Genomic DNA, 16,236 nt, shown 5'->3' on the forward strand with positions numbered 1-16,236 from the left:
TTGGGTATCCAACTTTGGCTCAGGTCATGGTCTCACAGTTCATGGGTTCAAGCTCCGTGTGGGCTCTGTGCTGATGGCTCGAAGCCTAGAGCCTGCTTCAGATTCTGTGTCTCCATCTCTCAACTGCCCCTCTCTTGCTTGCACTCTGTCTCTCTGTCTCTGTCTGTCTGTCTCTCTCTCTCTCTCAAAAAATGAATGGGCATGAAAGGATGGGAGGGGAGTGGACACTTAAATAACTGATGCCCAGATGCCCCTTGCTCATTTCTAACTCAAGTTTGGTATCACATTTTCACAAGAAATAAAAATATTTAAACTGAGATAAAATTTTGATAATATAGGTTATAATAGGATAGTTCCAAATGTCACATGAATATAATGTGGGATAGGAAATCAAGAAAACCGCTGTTTTACAAGGACAAAAAGGACAATAATTAGCATCTAATGACTTACAAATATCAAATCTTCATTTCTGATTTTGTGAAACACCATTTGGTTCACATTATTATGCCTCTGTAATGTTGGTGATGTTGGTACATCAGAAACGCCATTGGTTCTAAAGACTAGAAGATTTGATTTATCTGTTTAAAAAAAAAAAATGAAAAAAATATATATAACCAAACACACTGAGGATATAAACTGTTCCAAAGGGGTAAAATAAAATGTGTTCTATACATAAGAAACACAACTTGTTCATTTCTCCAACAAAGAGAAATTTATTTTAGGAATTTATTCATTGGGCTTTGATGCATTTTAACCAGTTATTTCAAACATTCAAAACTGTAATGATTTCCTTAATTAACATAATTTTTCAGGAATTTTAATAACAATTTTTAATAAACCTCTTATTTCAAGGGATTTATAATCTTACTATCGTTATTTTAAAAGTATAGAAATTAAAATTCTAAAAGAGTATGAAAGTTTTTACTTAGAACAACATACGAGATTTGGCAGAGGAGTCTTTCAGTAAGTGATTTTATACCAAGTGATTGTCATTTCTTAAATGTCATTTCAGCATTATGGAACTTCAAGTGACATATAGACTTAAACTCAATAATCCTATCTGAGGATCCTTATACAAGAGAACAAGACAAAATTAATTTGTGTTTGGAGCTGCTTCTCTCATATTTCTTTTGTAATCGATACACTGAAGATGCCTTTTACCATATACACAATCCATGACCAGTATTTTAATACTAACTAGAAAATTATTTTACCTTTCAACTTTGGGGGGCAGCATTTAGTAAACTGGAAAATTATACTGTCGGAGCGAACAGTTTCCATCTGGTAGCAATTCAAAAGATCTTTAAGATTACTGAAGTTCTTCTTGGTCCCGCTGAGGTTGTATTCTCCATTTTCATTTTTTGTAATCAAACAATGCTTATATTCGATGACATTATCTCGCTAAATAAGTTTAATTACAAAGACAGAGGGAAAAATCACAATGGTCGCCAAAGTAATTATTGCGACAAAAATGTTATCACAGAAACAACCAACAGAACATTTAGACATATGAACTGTGAATCCTAACACAGTACTGGTATAGGGTGAGAGAAGTGCCTGGTTCCTCAAAAAGGTATCTGATGATAATACAAACCTTACATAATGGCTCAACAGTTGATTTTCTTAAAAAGCAAGTAAGAAAGCAATGATAATTATAATACCATCCTTAAAAACTTCCCATCATTTACAAGACAAAATCTAAAAGTAACTTATAAATAAGGACTTCCAAGAGCAGGCTTCAGCCTCTCCCTCCAACCTCACCTTCTACCGGAGCCAACATATAACCTGTTCTAGCTGTATTAAGCGACTTTAAAAATTTCAAGCAAATGTCATGCTGTTCTCTACGTATGAATATACATCCTCTCCTTCTGAGCAATGGACTTTTAGACACTTCTTTTTTATTTAATTTTTATTCTTGAGACAATGCGAGAGACAGAGTGCAAGCAGCGGACGGGCAGACAGAGGGAGACACAGAGTCTGAAACAGGCTCCAGGCTCTGACCTGTCAGCCCAGAGCAGGACGCGAGGCTCAAACTCATGAACCGTGAGATCATGACCTGAGCTGAAGTCAGACGCTTAACTGACTGAGCCACTCAGGCGCCCCTAGACATTTCTTAACACTAGGGTCAAGTATCATCTTTTCTGTGAGGTACTCCCTAACAACCCTGACCCCATTTCATACGCAAAGACGATTGCCCGTTCACTGTACCACTACTGTATTTGCATAATTAACTCTCCTGGTGATTTTAATATTTTCAGTTTTTCAGTGTTTGTTTTATGTGCTATACTATGAACTTCTTTATTCACCTATTTTTTGAGCTACTTATTAGCATATTCAACCTCCTTAAAACCACTTATGAAATGAAACTGACAAAATACCCCAAATCTTTCCTACTCCAAAAGCTCTTCCTTAATTGCAACCCTTTTTTGTTATTGTCTATGTTTGTCTATACTGACTAATTACAATGCTCAATTTAGTACTTCTTTGGTATATCTTCCTATTTTTGTTTTCCCAAAAGATACATTTCTTAAAGCAGGGTTATGCCATACACTCTCTAGTATACAGCCCTCATATTAGGTTGAGCAAATAAAGTAAACATAAAAAAAATACATTTTGAATTGATGGTTAAATATGTTGGACTGCTATATATTACAGTAAAAAGATACAATGAAATTAGGATAGATTATTAGTAATATTAAATGCTAAACTTATCAAGTAACCCACCTTATATACTTATGGACAATTAATCTACTCTATATGCTAAATATAAAGTGACTGAATTTTATAAAAATTAAAATAATTGAATAACCAAAACATTACTTTGTATACTTTTGTAAGTAAGAAAATTTTGGAAGCTGCTATAAAGTTTCTCAAGATTTATACTATGAGGGGCGCCTGAGTGGCTCAGTCGGTTAAGCATCCGACTTGCACTCAGGTCATGATCTCACAGCTTGAGACTCTGAGCCCCGCATTGGGCTCTAGGCTATGGCTCAAAGCCTGGAGCCTGCTTCAGATTCTGTCTCTCTCTCTCTCTCTCTCTCTCTGTCTGCCCCCCACCCCACCACACTCACACTCTGTCTCTTAAAAATGAATAAACATTAAAAAAAAAAATTTTTTTTTTAAAGGGAGGGTTAATGGGGGAGTGGGAGGGAGGGGAAAGTGGGTGATGGGCATGAGGAAGGCACCTGTTGGGATGAGTACTGCGTGTTGTATGAAAACCAATTTGACAATAAATTTCATCTTAAAAAAGAAAAAAAAATTTTAATTAAAAAACAAAAAAAAGGGAAAAAGAAAAAAAAGGTTTATACCATGAAACTGCCTTATAAGTAAGAGTATCTTTTTAGATATTTGGGGTAGTAAACAATGTTAGATGAGATTCAAAATTGCCTGTATTAACAGTGTGGTTTCATTGTAGTTTTATCCTTAAAACATATACATGGTAGATCATTATTCTTAATACTGGAAAACCACTAGTTAAACAAATTATGTTTATTTGTTATTGACCTATTTCATTCTAATTCTATAACCAATTACCATAAAAGGAAAATTTGCTTCTGATTCATTTGGTTCTGTGCTTTGGTAAAGATCTCCATTTTTGCAAAAAGAGACTTGAAGAGACTTGGTCAAATTCGACACGCTAGTAACATCCAAATGTCAAAAAATAAAATAAATTTCAGGGGCAACTGGGTGGCTCAGGTCATGATTCGTGGTTCGTGGGTTTGAACCCCCCCGTCAAGCTCTGTGCTGACAGCTCAGAGCCTAGAGCCTGCTTTGGATTCTGTGTCTCCCTCTCTCTCTACCCCTCTCTCACTTGTGCTCTCTCTCTCTCAAAAATAAATAAATAAACGTTTAAAAAAAAGAAATAAATACCAAATGAAAAGACATTATAAATAATTTTATATAAATCCTAGGAATTATATCTTATTTTTTTTAAGTTTATTCATTTATTTTGAGAGAGAGAGTGAGAGCATGAGTTGGGGAAGATCAGAGAGAGAGAGAGAGAGAGAACCCCAAGCAGTCTCCTCACTGCCAGCACAGAGCCTGACGCAGGGCCCATCTCACCAACCGTGAGATCATGACCTGAGGCGAAAATCAAGAAATGGACGCTTAACCGACTGAGCCACCCAGGCGCCCCCACATCTTGTTTATTGATACAGAATCTCTGAGCTTAACTAAGCATTATTATTCTAGTTATCATATCCAGAGCTGTCATTCTGAGTATTAAAAAAAAGAAAAAATTGTAGATAAACATGAGGGGGAAATTATACAGGCTAAATAAAGACGTTACCTTTGCCAGAGGAGGGGAGTGGGATGGGAAATGAAATTTTTAAAAAAAGTTACCATTTATTGTGAAATACTAACCTCGACAGCAAAAGTCAGAAAATATTTATTAAAGTCCTTAGGACTGCATCGAAGTACATAGAGTCCAGTCTGATTACCTGCTTTCTTCAGTTTACTGATGGCAAAATCCATTCTAAAGGTAAAGAAGTAATTTGAATAACATAGCAAGTCCCATGACACTAAGACCAAAATGTAATCTAAGAGATCAAAAGTCAAATCTAAAAGTCTCAGACTTTTTATAAGTCTCCTCTATTTTATATGCTTATCAATTACCTTATAAGGAAAAGTATTACAGTACTTTTTGCGATAAGTTCAAATCAATTTTTAACTATTTCAAAGCTATTTTGCGATAAGTTCAAATCAATTCAAGGGTTTTAAACACAAATAAAAGGTATAGTAAGATACAGAAAATCACTAAGAACATTTTGTTCATTTGAATTTTCTGTCTTATAATTAAAAATTTAGTTTCTTTAAAAACCATGTTCACTCCCAGAAAACTTCATTTAACTATGCAAACAATATATCATAAAACACTTATGTCTTTGCTACCATCGCAATTACTAGTATAAAAATTTATATGCCTTATTTTAGTATTTAATACCAAAGTATAATAGAAGACCTATGGCAAGTGACAAAGATTACTGATTTTCAAATTTTACTATATGTTTTATTGAAGCTGGACATCTTGAAAGAAAAGTTAAAAGGTCATCTATATGAAAGCAGGAAAAATCTGTTTCATTCATCACTGTATTTCTCATACACAAACCAGTGGCACATATTAGGCACCCAGCAAATGTTCTATAAATAAATGAAAGAATGCTTGAATGGATGGATGAAGAATGAATGAATGAATGGTAGGAGTTTTTAAATACTAAATACGTAAGTTATAGAATGTTCAAGTAGTGCAACTTTTTCATAACAACCATACTTACTATTAAACAGATTAGAGGTAGAGACAGAAACAAGTCTTAAACATCAGTCCGGATACGTTTTTTGCAAATATTTAATTAAGGGCAGGTTAAGGTCAAGACACTTCCAGACTCTTTCTTCTTTACAAGTCTTTCAAGCCTGGTACCAATCCGAAAGCACATACAGGCTGAGCGATAACTAAAACTCGGGCTAAACAGATGCCGTGCGGGACACTTGGCTTTATCCAGTACTACAGTCAGGGTCTGTCCCTGTGTGGATCCATATGGAGCCAGCAGCCACAGGGCACTATTTAGGTACAAAGTTATTAAAACTACATTCAGTTTCAAAACCCAGTCCCTCAGTTGCACTAGCCACGTCGTGAATGCTAACTGGCCACAAGTAGCTAGCGACTACTGTATTGAACAGCACAGAAACAGAGCGCTGTCACTTTCATCCCTGCACAAAGCACTGCACGCCACTCACTCATCTTCGAAACAGGGACATCACAACACATCTTGTGAACACAAGTTTTCAGTAAGAGGAGCTGGATTATCAAAAAATAATGATTACTAAATTTTGCACTGTGGTTCCTCTGCAGTATTTCAAAATTAATGAAATATAAATTGGATGATTTTTTTAAAAAAAATTAACACTCAAGAGTTACTTAAACACACCTAGGCAGCTAAACACCAGGCTCAATTTAAGCCTTATAGGCTTAAATTAATTAATTAATTAAATTTAAATTTAATCTCAATTTAAGTCTTATAGGCTTCGATACAGAAAGCAAGTGACATCCTAAATGATTCTAATTATTATACAATCTGATTGCAAATCAACTTTTGTTAAGGAAAAGAAAAACCTACTTCTGTGAAATTAAGGTTAGTATTTTGTTCCTAAACTCCTAAACCTATGTATATCATCACTTCGTTGTAAAAAATTCTTTGTCAGTATCTAATTGACTTTTTAAAAAAATTACTTTTAAAGTCTGTATTACTCACAAAATTGGGCCATGACAGTTGCTTTGTATATTTTCAAGCACCATCGGAGGTGCTACTTCTTTACAGAGGTAATGATGTGCATCCGCGGTTAATCTGTAATAGCCATCAATTAATGACACAAAGGATAAAGCTTCTCTTAATGAGCTTAGTTCAATTTCCTAAGCAGAGAAAAGAAAAGGAAATAATAAGTATCATTTAAAAGGTCAACTGCATGTTACATATTGAAAATTCTCTCCACTCCATGTCATTAGATGAATTCTCTTAAATTAATTTTCTTATAAATTGCTCAAATGTCTTTTATGCCTCCCAATTACCCAATATGGATTATAAATTCTTATGTATGAGATTTTACACTCCTCAAATATGGGCTTATCACATCTTTCTAGTTCACTTTTATCCATAATTCTGCTGTATTTCCCAATACCCCAATTAGACAAATATGCCAGTCATCTCAATTAGAAATCTATCTGGTCTGACATAAAAGTTGGTATTAATTAGAAATAATAAGTATTTATTTTTACATACCAAGTATACACTACTAAGGTTAAAACATTCATGCTGTAAACTCAAATGTATATAGTATAAACTAAAATCATATATAGCTATGCCATGATTGTATCATACATACGTAAGCGAGCATATAATCAGCCTAAAATGCAACATCTCTTACAATGGAAAAAGCCTTATTTAATAGAAGCAACTTCGCCTAAAATCAGGAATAAGATAGAAAGCCCAATACTTAATACTGTGTTGTACTGTATTTAGTTAACATAATTAGGCCATAGAAAGAAATATAAGACTAGAAGTATCTCTATTTGGAGATTATATGATTGTGTACTTGGGAAACCCAAAAGAAGACAACTACTAAACTACTACATCACAAAGATAATTCACTGGGAGATAGGATATACAAGTCAATAGCTTTCACAGATATAAAAAGTACTCAGATTGTGTAATGAGAAAATAGACCCATTTATAATAGCAACCCACACATAAAATAGTACCTAAAATTAAACTTAACCAAAAAATGTACAAAATCAATTAAAAGCAGAAAAGAAAATTAGTCAAAGGTTATAAAAAGACAATCTGCAGAAGAAGACATACAAACAGCTGGTTTACAAACACGTAAGAGCTTGCTCAATCTCAGGTTCTAATTAAGCAAATTAAATATAGCACAGGACAGCAATTTTTATCCATCAGTTTGGTAAAATATTTAAAACCTGATAACATTCAAGGAATCTCCAATGAACATGAGGGTACCGATCTCTCTTCAGGGTAGTGACTTTGTTTCCTTTGGATACACACCCTGAAGTGGAACTCCTAGAACAGGATGCTAAATTTTGTGTGAAGTGTATTTTACCACACTTTTAAAGATAAAAAGAAAAGACGGGGCACCTGGGTGGCTTAGTAGATCAAGTGACCGACAGCTGATTTTGGCTCAGGTCACGATCTCACGGTTCGTGAGTCTGAGACCCACGTCAGGCTCCACACGAGCAGTGCAGAGCCTGCTTGGGAGTCTCTCTCTCCTTCTTCCTCTCTCAAAATAAACTTTAAAGACAAAACAAAACAAAAATTTTTAAAAAGGGTCTCCTGGGTGGCTCAGGCAGGCGTCTGACTTTGGCTCAGGTCACGATCTCACGGTTCATGGGTTCGGGCCCCACGTCAGGCTCCGTGTGGATGGTGCAGAGCCTGGAGCCTGCTTCCGATTCTGTGTCTCCCTCTCTCTCTGCCTTCCCCTGCTCACTTTCTCTCTCTCTCAAAAATATTAATAAACATTAAGAAAGTAATAACAAAAATAAAGCCAACAAGTCCAAATACCATCCCATAAAGTACATTATGTTACTACAGGATGTTCATATTAGCATCAATAAACTCTTCTAGAAATACTTATTGTTTTATAAACACCACATTTACAGAATGAAGGCATCCCCTGACAGAACCAGGTAAGCAATTTAAGAGCAGAGTATAAGGGAATTTAGTTCCTCCCTTTCAGTTAAAATAAGCAGGCTTTCTAACGACACTTATCATGCTGAGCACTGTGTGATGTACAGGATTATCAAATCATTATGTTGTACATCTGAAGCTAAATAACATTATGTGTCAACTATACTTCAGTAAAAAAATTTTTTTAATAACAAAATAAGTGGGTTTTCTGAAGCTGACCAAATAAAGAGAAAGAACCATCTTTTAGAACCAATCACGTGTTACAGCTTAGGTAGGGCTAACCTGGGACTGGTTTACGTTTTGTTATGGGAATCCCAGAAAGCACTGTTTTAATGAGGCAGCATGACTGGCATTATGCACATCCCTACTGATAAAAGGAATGTCGTCAGGACTGAGCATTACAACGGGGAACTGACACAGCCCACAGCAGGGGAGTGGAGGAACTGCTAACTTGCCAATCATAAAAATGAGTGAGAAACACATTAATGCTCAAGACATTCTGGGAAGATTGTGCTGGTAGCGATACAAAAGCTAGCTGTACCCAAAAACTTGCTAAACTGATGTTTACATTTAGAGTTATATTTAAAACTATCATCAGAATGCCTACAAGAAAATAACTCTGGTTTCAGGACTCTAAAGCACTTATTTCTGACAACTGTTAAACGTAATCATTATGTAACTACAGAGCAAACTCACCAGATTTTTACCATCTTGCTTATGGATAGTTACAATTCTACTTTCATTTGAGCCTTCTTGGTTTCCTTGTTTAATAGTCACATCAATGATATCAGGAAAGTCACAATATAACTGTAAATCCTATAATTAAGAGCATTTGAAATTAAAAACAGGCAGAACTAAGGGAGCCATTTTAAAATAAGACTATGAAGGACATAACGTTCATTCCAAATTCTTTAAAATAAAAAAGTATTGACAGCAACAGATCAGCATTAAATGGGATTCCCTCCCTCAATAGTCTAACCCTAAGACTTACTGTGTCTTGTTTACCAAGAACTAATTATGCTACAGTACCCTTCAATCCAATCAACATGGATAGGAACTATTGCCAGAAAGTTGAAGTTTTAACCAAGAAAGAATGAACGTAATCTAATAATAATCCAAGAACATAGATATGAACAAACTTAAAACTTGTAGTGTAAGACTTAAAAAAATAACAAGTAGACATCATCTTAAAATCAATTAAAATTAAACTTTTCCAATTAAACTTTATGATTGTGCTTATTATCAATAATGGTAAAATTTCAAAAAGAGGCAAAACTACCTTAAAAATCACTTTTAGAATTCAAGCCCTTTTGGAAACTGTAAGAACACCATTAGTAATATTTGTCATAAAAAATAAATAAAAAACCATTTAAGAACAATAAGAAAAGAATTATAGACATGACCTTGATGGTTTCACAGTATTAAAAACTTCCACTTTTATCAATGAGAGAAGAGAATCGCAAGTTCATGTTTCAAATGAGAAAAATTACTTTGTTTCTATTGGCATTCACTTAAATTAACAAAGAAGGAGAACATATCATTAAGGATTACCTGTTCTGTCAGTGTCTCACTTTCTTTATGTTTCCCTCTTGACCACTGAATTCCACCGTTTCCAGTTATTACAATGGTTGCAAAAATCTCCTCACCTGAAGGACCTCTTCCAGGTTCTTTTACTTCAAATTGCTCTGTGTAGAAGGCAGACTGAAGTGTTTCCAGATTTATAAGATACTTAAGTTTCAAGTTTCTGGCAGTGGCTTTGCAATGGCTGAACTGCTCAATAAATCTGCGAAATCTATACCTTATTCTCTTCCTTGTCAAAATATGATAGTCTTGGATCTTTGCTCGAACACATTTTGGTAAGAATGTCTTGTAGCTATGGATAAAGAACACACAGAGAAAGACAAAACAAACTGGAACACAAATCTAAAATGAAACTGAAAGAGAAATTAGCACCTTTCTCCACGACAGGTAAATGCAGCAGTGCAGGAAGTAGTCAAGTGGAGAAAGGGGACAGGGCTGGCACCGATATAATATAAATCCTGAAGGTTTTGTCTGAAGACGTGAAAATATACAAAAATTCTGAGTTACCACAAATGTTTAGAACAGGATATGTTAATTTTCTTCCCCTAATGAAATGAAGACTTAGTCTAGTTAATAATGGAGTCTCTAAAAATTTGTTTTCTCTGACCATCTTACATATCATTTTTTGGGCACTGTGTTGCAAATACTTCCTATGATGCCATACACCAAAATGTATCTGAATTCTGGAAACTGTTACATTTTGTTGGAAGCCAGTGTTGTTCCTTATGCAAACATATTTCTTTGGTATACATTATTTTCTAGGTCATTTTCAATAACTCCTAATAATTCCTTTGCAATCCAAATGATTCCACTTAGAAGTGACTCTTTGGTAATTCTGCCTCTATGTAAAACATCCTAAAGAAGAGAGACAACTTCCCTCCTGCTCAAATATCTGACAAATGAAGAAAATTTTATTTCTGAAGGTACATTAAATTTCCATGCCTTCCCATGTGCTAATCCTTCTTCCCATCACCCGTCTCCTATCTGGTTGGCTCTTACTTATTCCAAAAGTCCCAGCTCAAGCATCATCCAATCCAGGTAACCTCTCTCAATGACTATATTAGATGGTCCTCCCTTTGTCAGACAGTATTCTGTGCACCATTCCATAGTATCACTTATCACTCTATCCTGTATTTCAGTATTTATAGCTAGTACTTGAGCTGACTCATGCTGAGAGCTTATTATTACAACAGAAGACTACTGAGCTCACTGCTAAAGAGCCATCATTAAAGTTTAAGTTATATAAGGCTATAAATAAGTTATATTAAAAATATAGGCAATACTCAAAATGTATCACTTCCGAATTATTTTACATTTAAAATTTTATTTAACATTTTACTACTAGGCTTTTGAGGTTGTGTACCCCTCTCATACATGAGGGGTGAAAAAGACCGGCTATTGTTCGTCTCTTCCCAATTCTACATTCTGGCACGTCAGGTCGATACCCTGAAACTGGCCATAGACAGGATTTATACCACGTATATCAGCAAAGACAACAAACAAATCACATCTTTGGTTTTTTCGAGAACTGGCTGTTACACATGGGCCAGCAAACCCCTGCTTTTCCCTTCCCTAAAGTACCTGAAGCCCCCGGAGGAACACTCTGTTCCTTACTTGAGTAGCACAGCTGCTGGAGACTCACTGATGTGGCAGACAGGGCAGGACAAACTCATAATCACCAATTTCAAACATGCTTGCAGCATCACCATCAGTTTTACAACACTTCTCTGGTTCAACACATTCTCCGAAGTTCTACAACTACGTCCACCCTCTGAAATTTCCCCAAACCGCCTACCTTTCTTCTGCCTGAACCCTCAGCTGAATTCCTCCTTACTTTCATCAAGCGACTTCATCTCTCTCCTAGAGGTAAAAAAGCTTCTTTAAGCAGAGCCCCCTCAATATCCGGCTAGCAAACCTACAAACACGTGCACTCATTCCCTCCTCCTTCGCACCTGCTACAATAAATGATGTAAAGCCCCTTCTTTGATTTGTATTTACCTGGAGCCTCTCTCTTCCTCTCTATACATCCACCCTCTGGGATGTTTTACCCTCTTGATCCTCTTCGATCCACAAAATACCAATGTTGGCCCCACCTTAAACGTAAAATCTCTTTATCCCACATGTCCCTCCAGCTAACGGCCATCTGGGCTGTTTTTTAGAGTTTATACAGCCATTTCCACTTACTCTTCAATTCACTCCAGTCTAACTTCTGATCCATCATTTCACAGAATATGCTTTTGCTAAAATCAAGAAAAACTTCCAAGTTGCTAAAATCAAATTCCCACATTCGTCTTATCTGTTATTTTTCAGTAGCATCCTACCGCACTGTTAAGGAGCAGCACCTCTCCTTAAACTCTCTCCCCTTAGTTTTCCTGATTTTATTCCTGTCTCGTGGGATACTCCTCAATCTTCTGCACAGGTTCATTCCCCTTTGCCTGGTGACTAAATGTTAAAGTTCCTCAAGACTTTATTATGGGCCCTCTCCTCTTATTTATACTCTCTTTCTCTCTAGATTCTCTATATCCAAATGACTCTGATATGTGTCTGCAGCACTGACCTCTAAACTCCATATCCGTATCTTCCAAATACAAGTCAATCTACACATTTAATTTCAATGTCCCCAAAGCTGCTTAAACGATGTGTCAAACCAAACTCCTGAGTCCTGCTAATGCCCCTAAAAGATCCTCTTACAGCGTTTCCTACCTAAGTAAACAGCACCAGTAGGCATCCTTGGTGCCACATTCTCCTTCAATCCCCATTATTCCATTCATCACCACATTCCCCTGATTTACCTTCTAAATATTTCTCTTAGTTGCCCATTTTTCTCATTACCAACTCATTACGAACAGCACCGCCTGGAGGAAATACTGTAATAGCCTCACTCTCTGGGCGACCAGCATTTTCATTTACTCTTTCCACTGTCTGATTTGTTTTCCACACTGGAGTCATCGGGATCTTTTAAAAACACAAATTTAATCATTCCACCCTTGCTTAATGCTCTTGCATATTTTCCGAGTGTTATTAACCTTGTCAACATAGCTCTAAGGTCCTAGGTTCTGGTCTAGCCCCTGCTTCACCTCCTGCTAATAACTCTTTGGGTTCTAGCCATACTGATTCTCTTTACTCTTCCTATGCTCCCTCCTGCTACAAGGCCTTTTCCAAGAGTCTCCACACAATCCATCACTCCCCACTCTGCCCATTAAATTCTACTCTTTTTTCAGATTTTAAAAGCCACACTCTGAGGGCGCCTGGGTGGCTCAGTCAGTTGAGTGTCCGCCTTCAGCTGGGGTCATGCTCTCACAGCTTGTGAGTTGGAGCCCCATGTCAGGCTCTGTGCTGACAGCTCAGAGTCTGGAGCCTGCTTCGGATTCTGTTTGTCCCTCTCTCTCTGCTCCTAACCCACTCACATTCTGTCTCTGTCTCTCTCAAAAATAAATAAACATTAAAAAAAAAAGTCACACTCCATTTCTTTTCATAACAACTAATTATATATAAATAAGCAAATATGTAAAATTTAATAAAAGTCTGGATAGCATAGAGGAGAGCCTCAGGAAGTACAGGATAAACACTGAAAAGATTTAAAAACAGAATCAGAATACAAAATGATTCTCACTTTATCTACTTCAGTCAAAAACATTAGTTACCAGGAGACTTACTAAATTTGGAATGGATTTACATAAACATTTCACAAAAATGCAAAATACACAGCCATCGATGACTACTTTTTAATAAGGCTTTTGAAAACGTGTTTGGATATAAAAAGAGGAGTTTAAAATAACACATACAACAGGGCTTTCTACTTTGATGCCTGGCGTAAAGGACCCGGCATACATCCTGTGGGAGGGAACAGCATAGGAATGTGTGATTCCTGAACATGATGAATCCACTTCAGCGTCATACCATCAGAACTAGCTACATTTGTTAGAAACGTTAAATTTTTGTCAAGAGACTTAAAGCTATTAACTCTTGAAGCATAAAAACATTTTTCCCCATGCTTTTCTTACATTGAGTTTTTAGAGAATTCTAAACTTGAGGTTCCTAAAGGCTCTGAAATTGAGCCTTGGCTGAGAAACGATACTATTTTTGGTACTATGAAATAAAATCTGCATCTTATTATTATAGTTGGAGTAGGATTAGGAACTTTATTATTCACTTAGTTTTTTAGGAAAGGGAGTCCAGTGAGATGAGCTGAGTAGCTCAAGTTGCTATGTAAGTGGCCTTGATCCTGGCCTGATATTTACAAACTCAGCAGTCTCCTTTCAACTCTTTGCATTCTCGAGTTCTTTTCTTCCCACCCTTTAGAAACTTAGATTTTAAAGAGCAGATAAAGAATGAAAATACAAAAATCTTACGCATTTCCCTCACTTTCTACACTCTAACACCTAAGCCATCATGTCCAATTAGGAGTTGGCATACAAAACAGCATCTAACACACACACGCACAAAGAGCTGCACACACACGTACAGGTGCACACGCACACCCAGAGGCATGTGCTCACAGACAGGGACACATCTAACACACGGGTACAGACAAAGAGATGCACCTTACATGCGTTTTTTTTTAAGTCTGGGAGGGAATATATATTTTATTATACTAATCAGAGATCCATATCCTAGTGGATATTTCTGAGAACAAAACAGTTTATTTCATTCTGTCAGCAACTTATCATTTATCTATTCTCCCACCAATCTTGAATAGTTTAACACTGAGTAGAGTTTCCTGATTATTTCTCAGAAATAAGCACTAAATAGGAATTCAGAAAACATCAGTTGAGTTAAACTATATTAAAAAGGCAAGCAATGTAGGAATGATTTGCTTCAGGACAGGCAGATAGTATTTATCTAATATTAACATGTCATGACATAAGAAACAAAAGAAAAATAAATTAGACTACTTCAAAATGTAAACTTTTGTATTGGAAATGACACTTTCAAGAAAGTGAAAAAATGATCCAAAGAATAGGGAATATATCTGCAAATCATACATATAGTAACTTTCATCTGGAAACTTGTAACCAGAATTATGTAAAGAACTCTTACAACTCAATAATAAAAAAAAATACTGAGTTGTACATTTATTTATTTTTAAATATTTATTTATTTTGAGAGAGAGAGAAAGAGCATGCAGGAGAAGGCAGAGACAGAATCCCAAGCAGGTTCCACACTCACAGTGTGGAGTCCGGCATGAGGCTCAATCTCACGAATCATGAGATAGTGACCTGAGCCAAAACCAAGAGTCAGATGCTTAACCGACTGAGCCACCCAGGTGCCCCTTGAACTGTACATTTTAAATGTACAGGTGAACTTTATGGTTAAGGCTTTACAGTCATCTGAAAACAAAACAAGAATACTTAAAAACAAAGAGGAGACACATTAATTAATACCCTGCAAATTGGGTACGTAACTGTTTTTAAGTTACTCCGTAAAGGAGCGACCAAAACTAGTTATTGAGAGAAGGACTTGAGAAATAAAGGGAGTTTTAACCAGATTCATAACACCCTCAAACTTTTCATCCTAAGTATGCAATATGTAAAACATAGATTTAGTCTTGAAATTAAAGAAAAACTCAAAGAACTGTTATAATAATATGTACCTTTAAAAGGAGTAGAAATTTTACAGCCATTAAAGCTGCGCTGGGCTGTAGGAGCAGTATTTCAACAAATCCTACTAGGCATGACTGTCAAAATTCAACATGCAAACGAGTAACTTGGAGAATGTGGAATGTGGATCACTTCTAAAAGAGTCTGCTGGATCAGTTATAAGATGAGTAAGATCTAAGGATCGAATGTAAAACACGGTGACTCTAAATGATAACACTATTGTAGAACTGAAATTTGCTAAGAGCGCTTAAACATTCTCACCAAAAAAACAAAAACAAAAACGTAAATAGAAAAGATAATCATATGAGGTGATGGATGTGAAAATAAACTAGATGGGGGGAATCCTTTCACAACGTATACATATATCAAACCACCATGATGTACACACACTTTCAATCATCTTACAATTTTATAAGTTAATGAAACTTCAATAAAGCTAATATTTTTAAGAGAATCCCCTGGAGAACAGGTGAAGACTGATATTTGTGGACTTCACTTCAGATTTACGGAATCTAAATTCTTGGGTAGCACTTGGGGCGCCTGGGTGGCTCAGTCAGTTAAGCATCCAACTTCGGCTCAGGTCATGATCTCATGGTTGGTGGGTTTGAGCCCCGCGTCAGGCTCTGTGCTGACAGCTCAGAGCCCGGAGCCTGCTTCGGATTCTGTGTCTCCCTCGCTCTCTGCCCCTCCCCCACTCATGCTCTCTTTCTCTCTGTCTCAAAAATAAATAAACATAAAAAAAATTCTTGGGTAGCACTCAAAGATCTTCAAGTTCAACAAGCACCTCAGGTGATACTAATTCAAGCAAAATACGGGTCAATATGTGAGAAATACTGCTTCAGAATTATGTACACACACAATCT

General features: G+C 36.2%; 1 protein-coding gene across 4 annotated transcripts in view; it reads right to left on the reverse strand.

Annotated features, from left to right (window-relative positions):
* Positions 1 to 16,236, reverse strand: part of JAK2 (Janus kinase 2) — a 117,842-nt gene that overhangs the window by 33,894 nt on the left and 67,712 nt on the right. For all 4 annotated transcript variants that reach the window (XM_019463722.2, XM_019463724.2, XM_019463725.2 and 1 more), the window contains 6 exons: positions 9,744 to 10,065; positions 8,889 to 9,008; positions 6,249 to 6,406; positions 4,363 to 4,474; positions 1,215 to 1,401; positions 451 to 578 (listed from right to left, as the gene is read on the reverse strand). In XM_019463722.2, coding sequence (XP_019319267.1) covers positions 451 to 578; positions 1,215 to 1,401; positions 4,363 to 4,474; positions 6,249 to 6,406; positions 8,889 to 9,008; positions 9,744 to 10,065 — 1,027 coding nt within the window. The remainder of the gene's footprint in view (positions 1 to 450; positions 579 to 1,214; positions 1,402 to 4,362; positions 4,475 to 6,248; positions 6,407 to 8,888; positions 9,009 to 9,743; positions 10,066 to 16,236) is intronic.

This window comes from Panthera pardus, unplaced genomic scaffold, assembly GCF_024362965.1.
Source record: "Panthera pardus isolate Hobbes unplaced genomic scaffold, ASM2436296v1 HiC_scaffold_20, whole genome shotgun sequence".
In the NCBI taxonomy this organism is placed as follows: domain Eukaryota; kingdom Metazoa; phylum Chordata; class Mammalia; order Carnivora; family Felidae; genus Panthera; species Panthera pardus.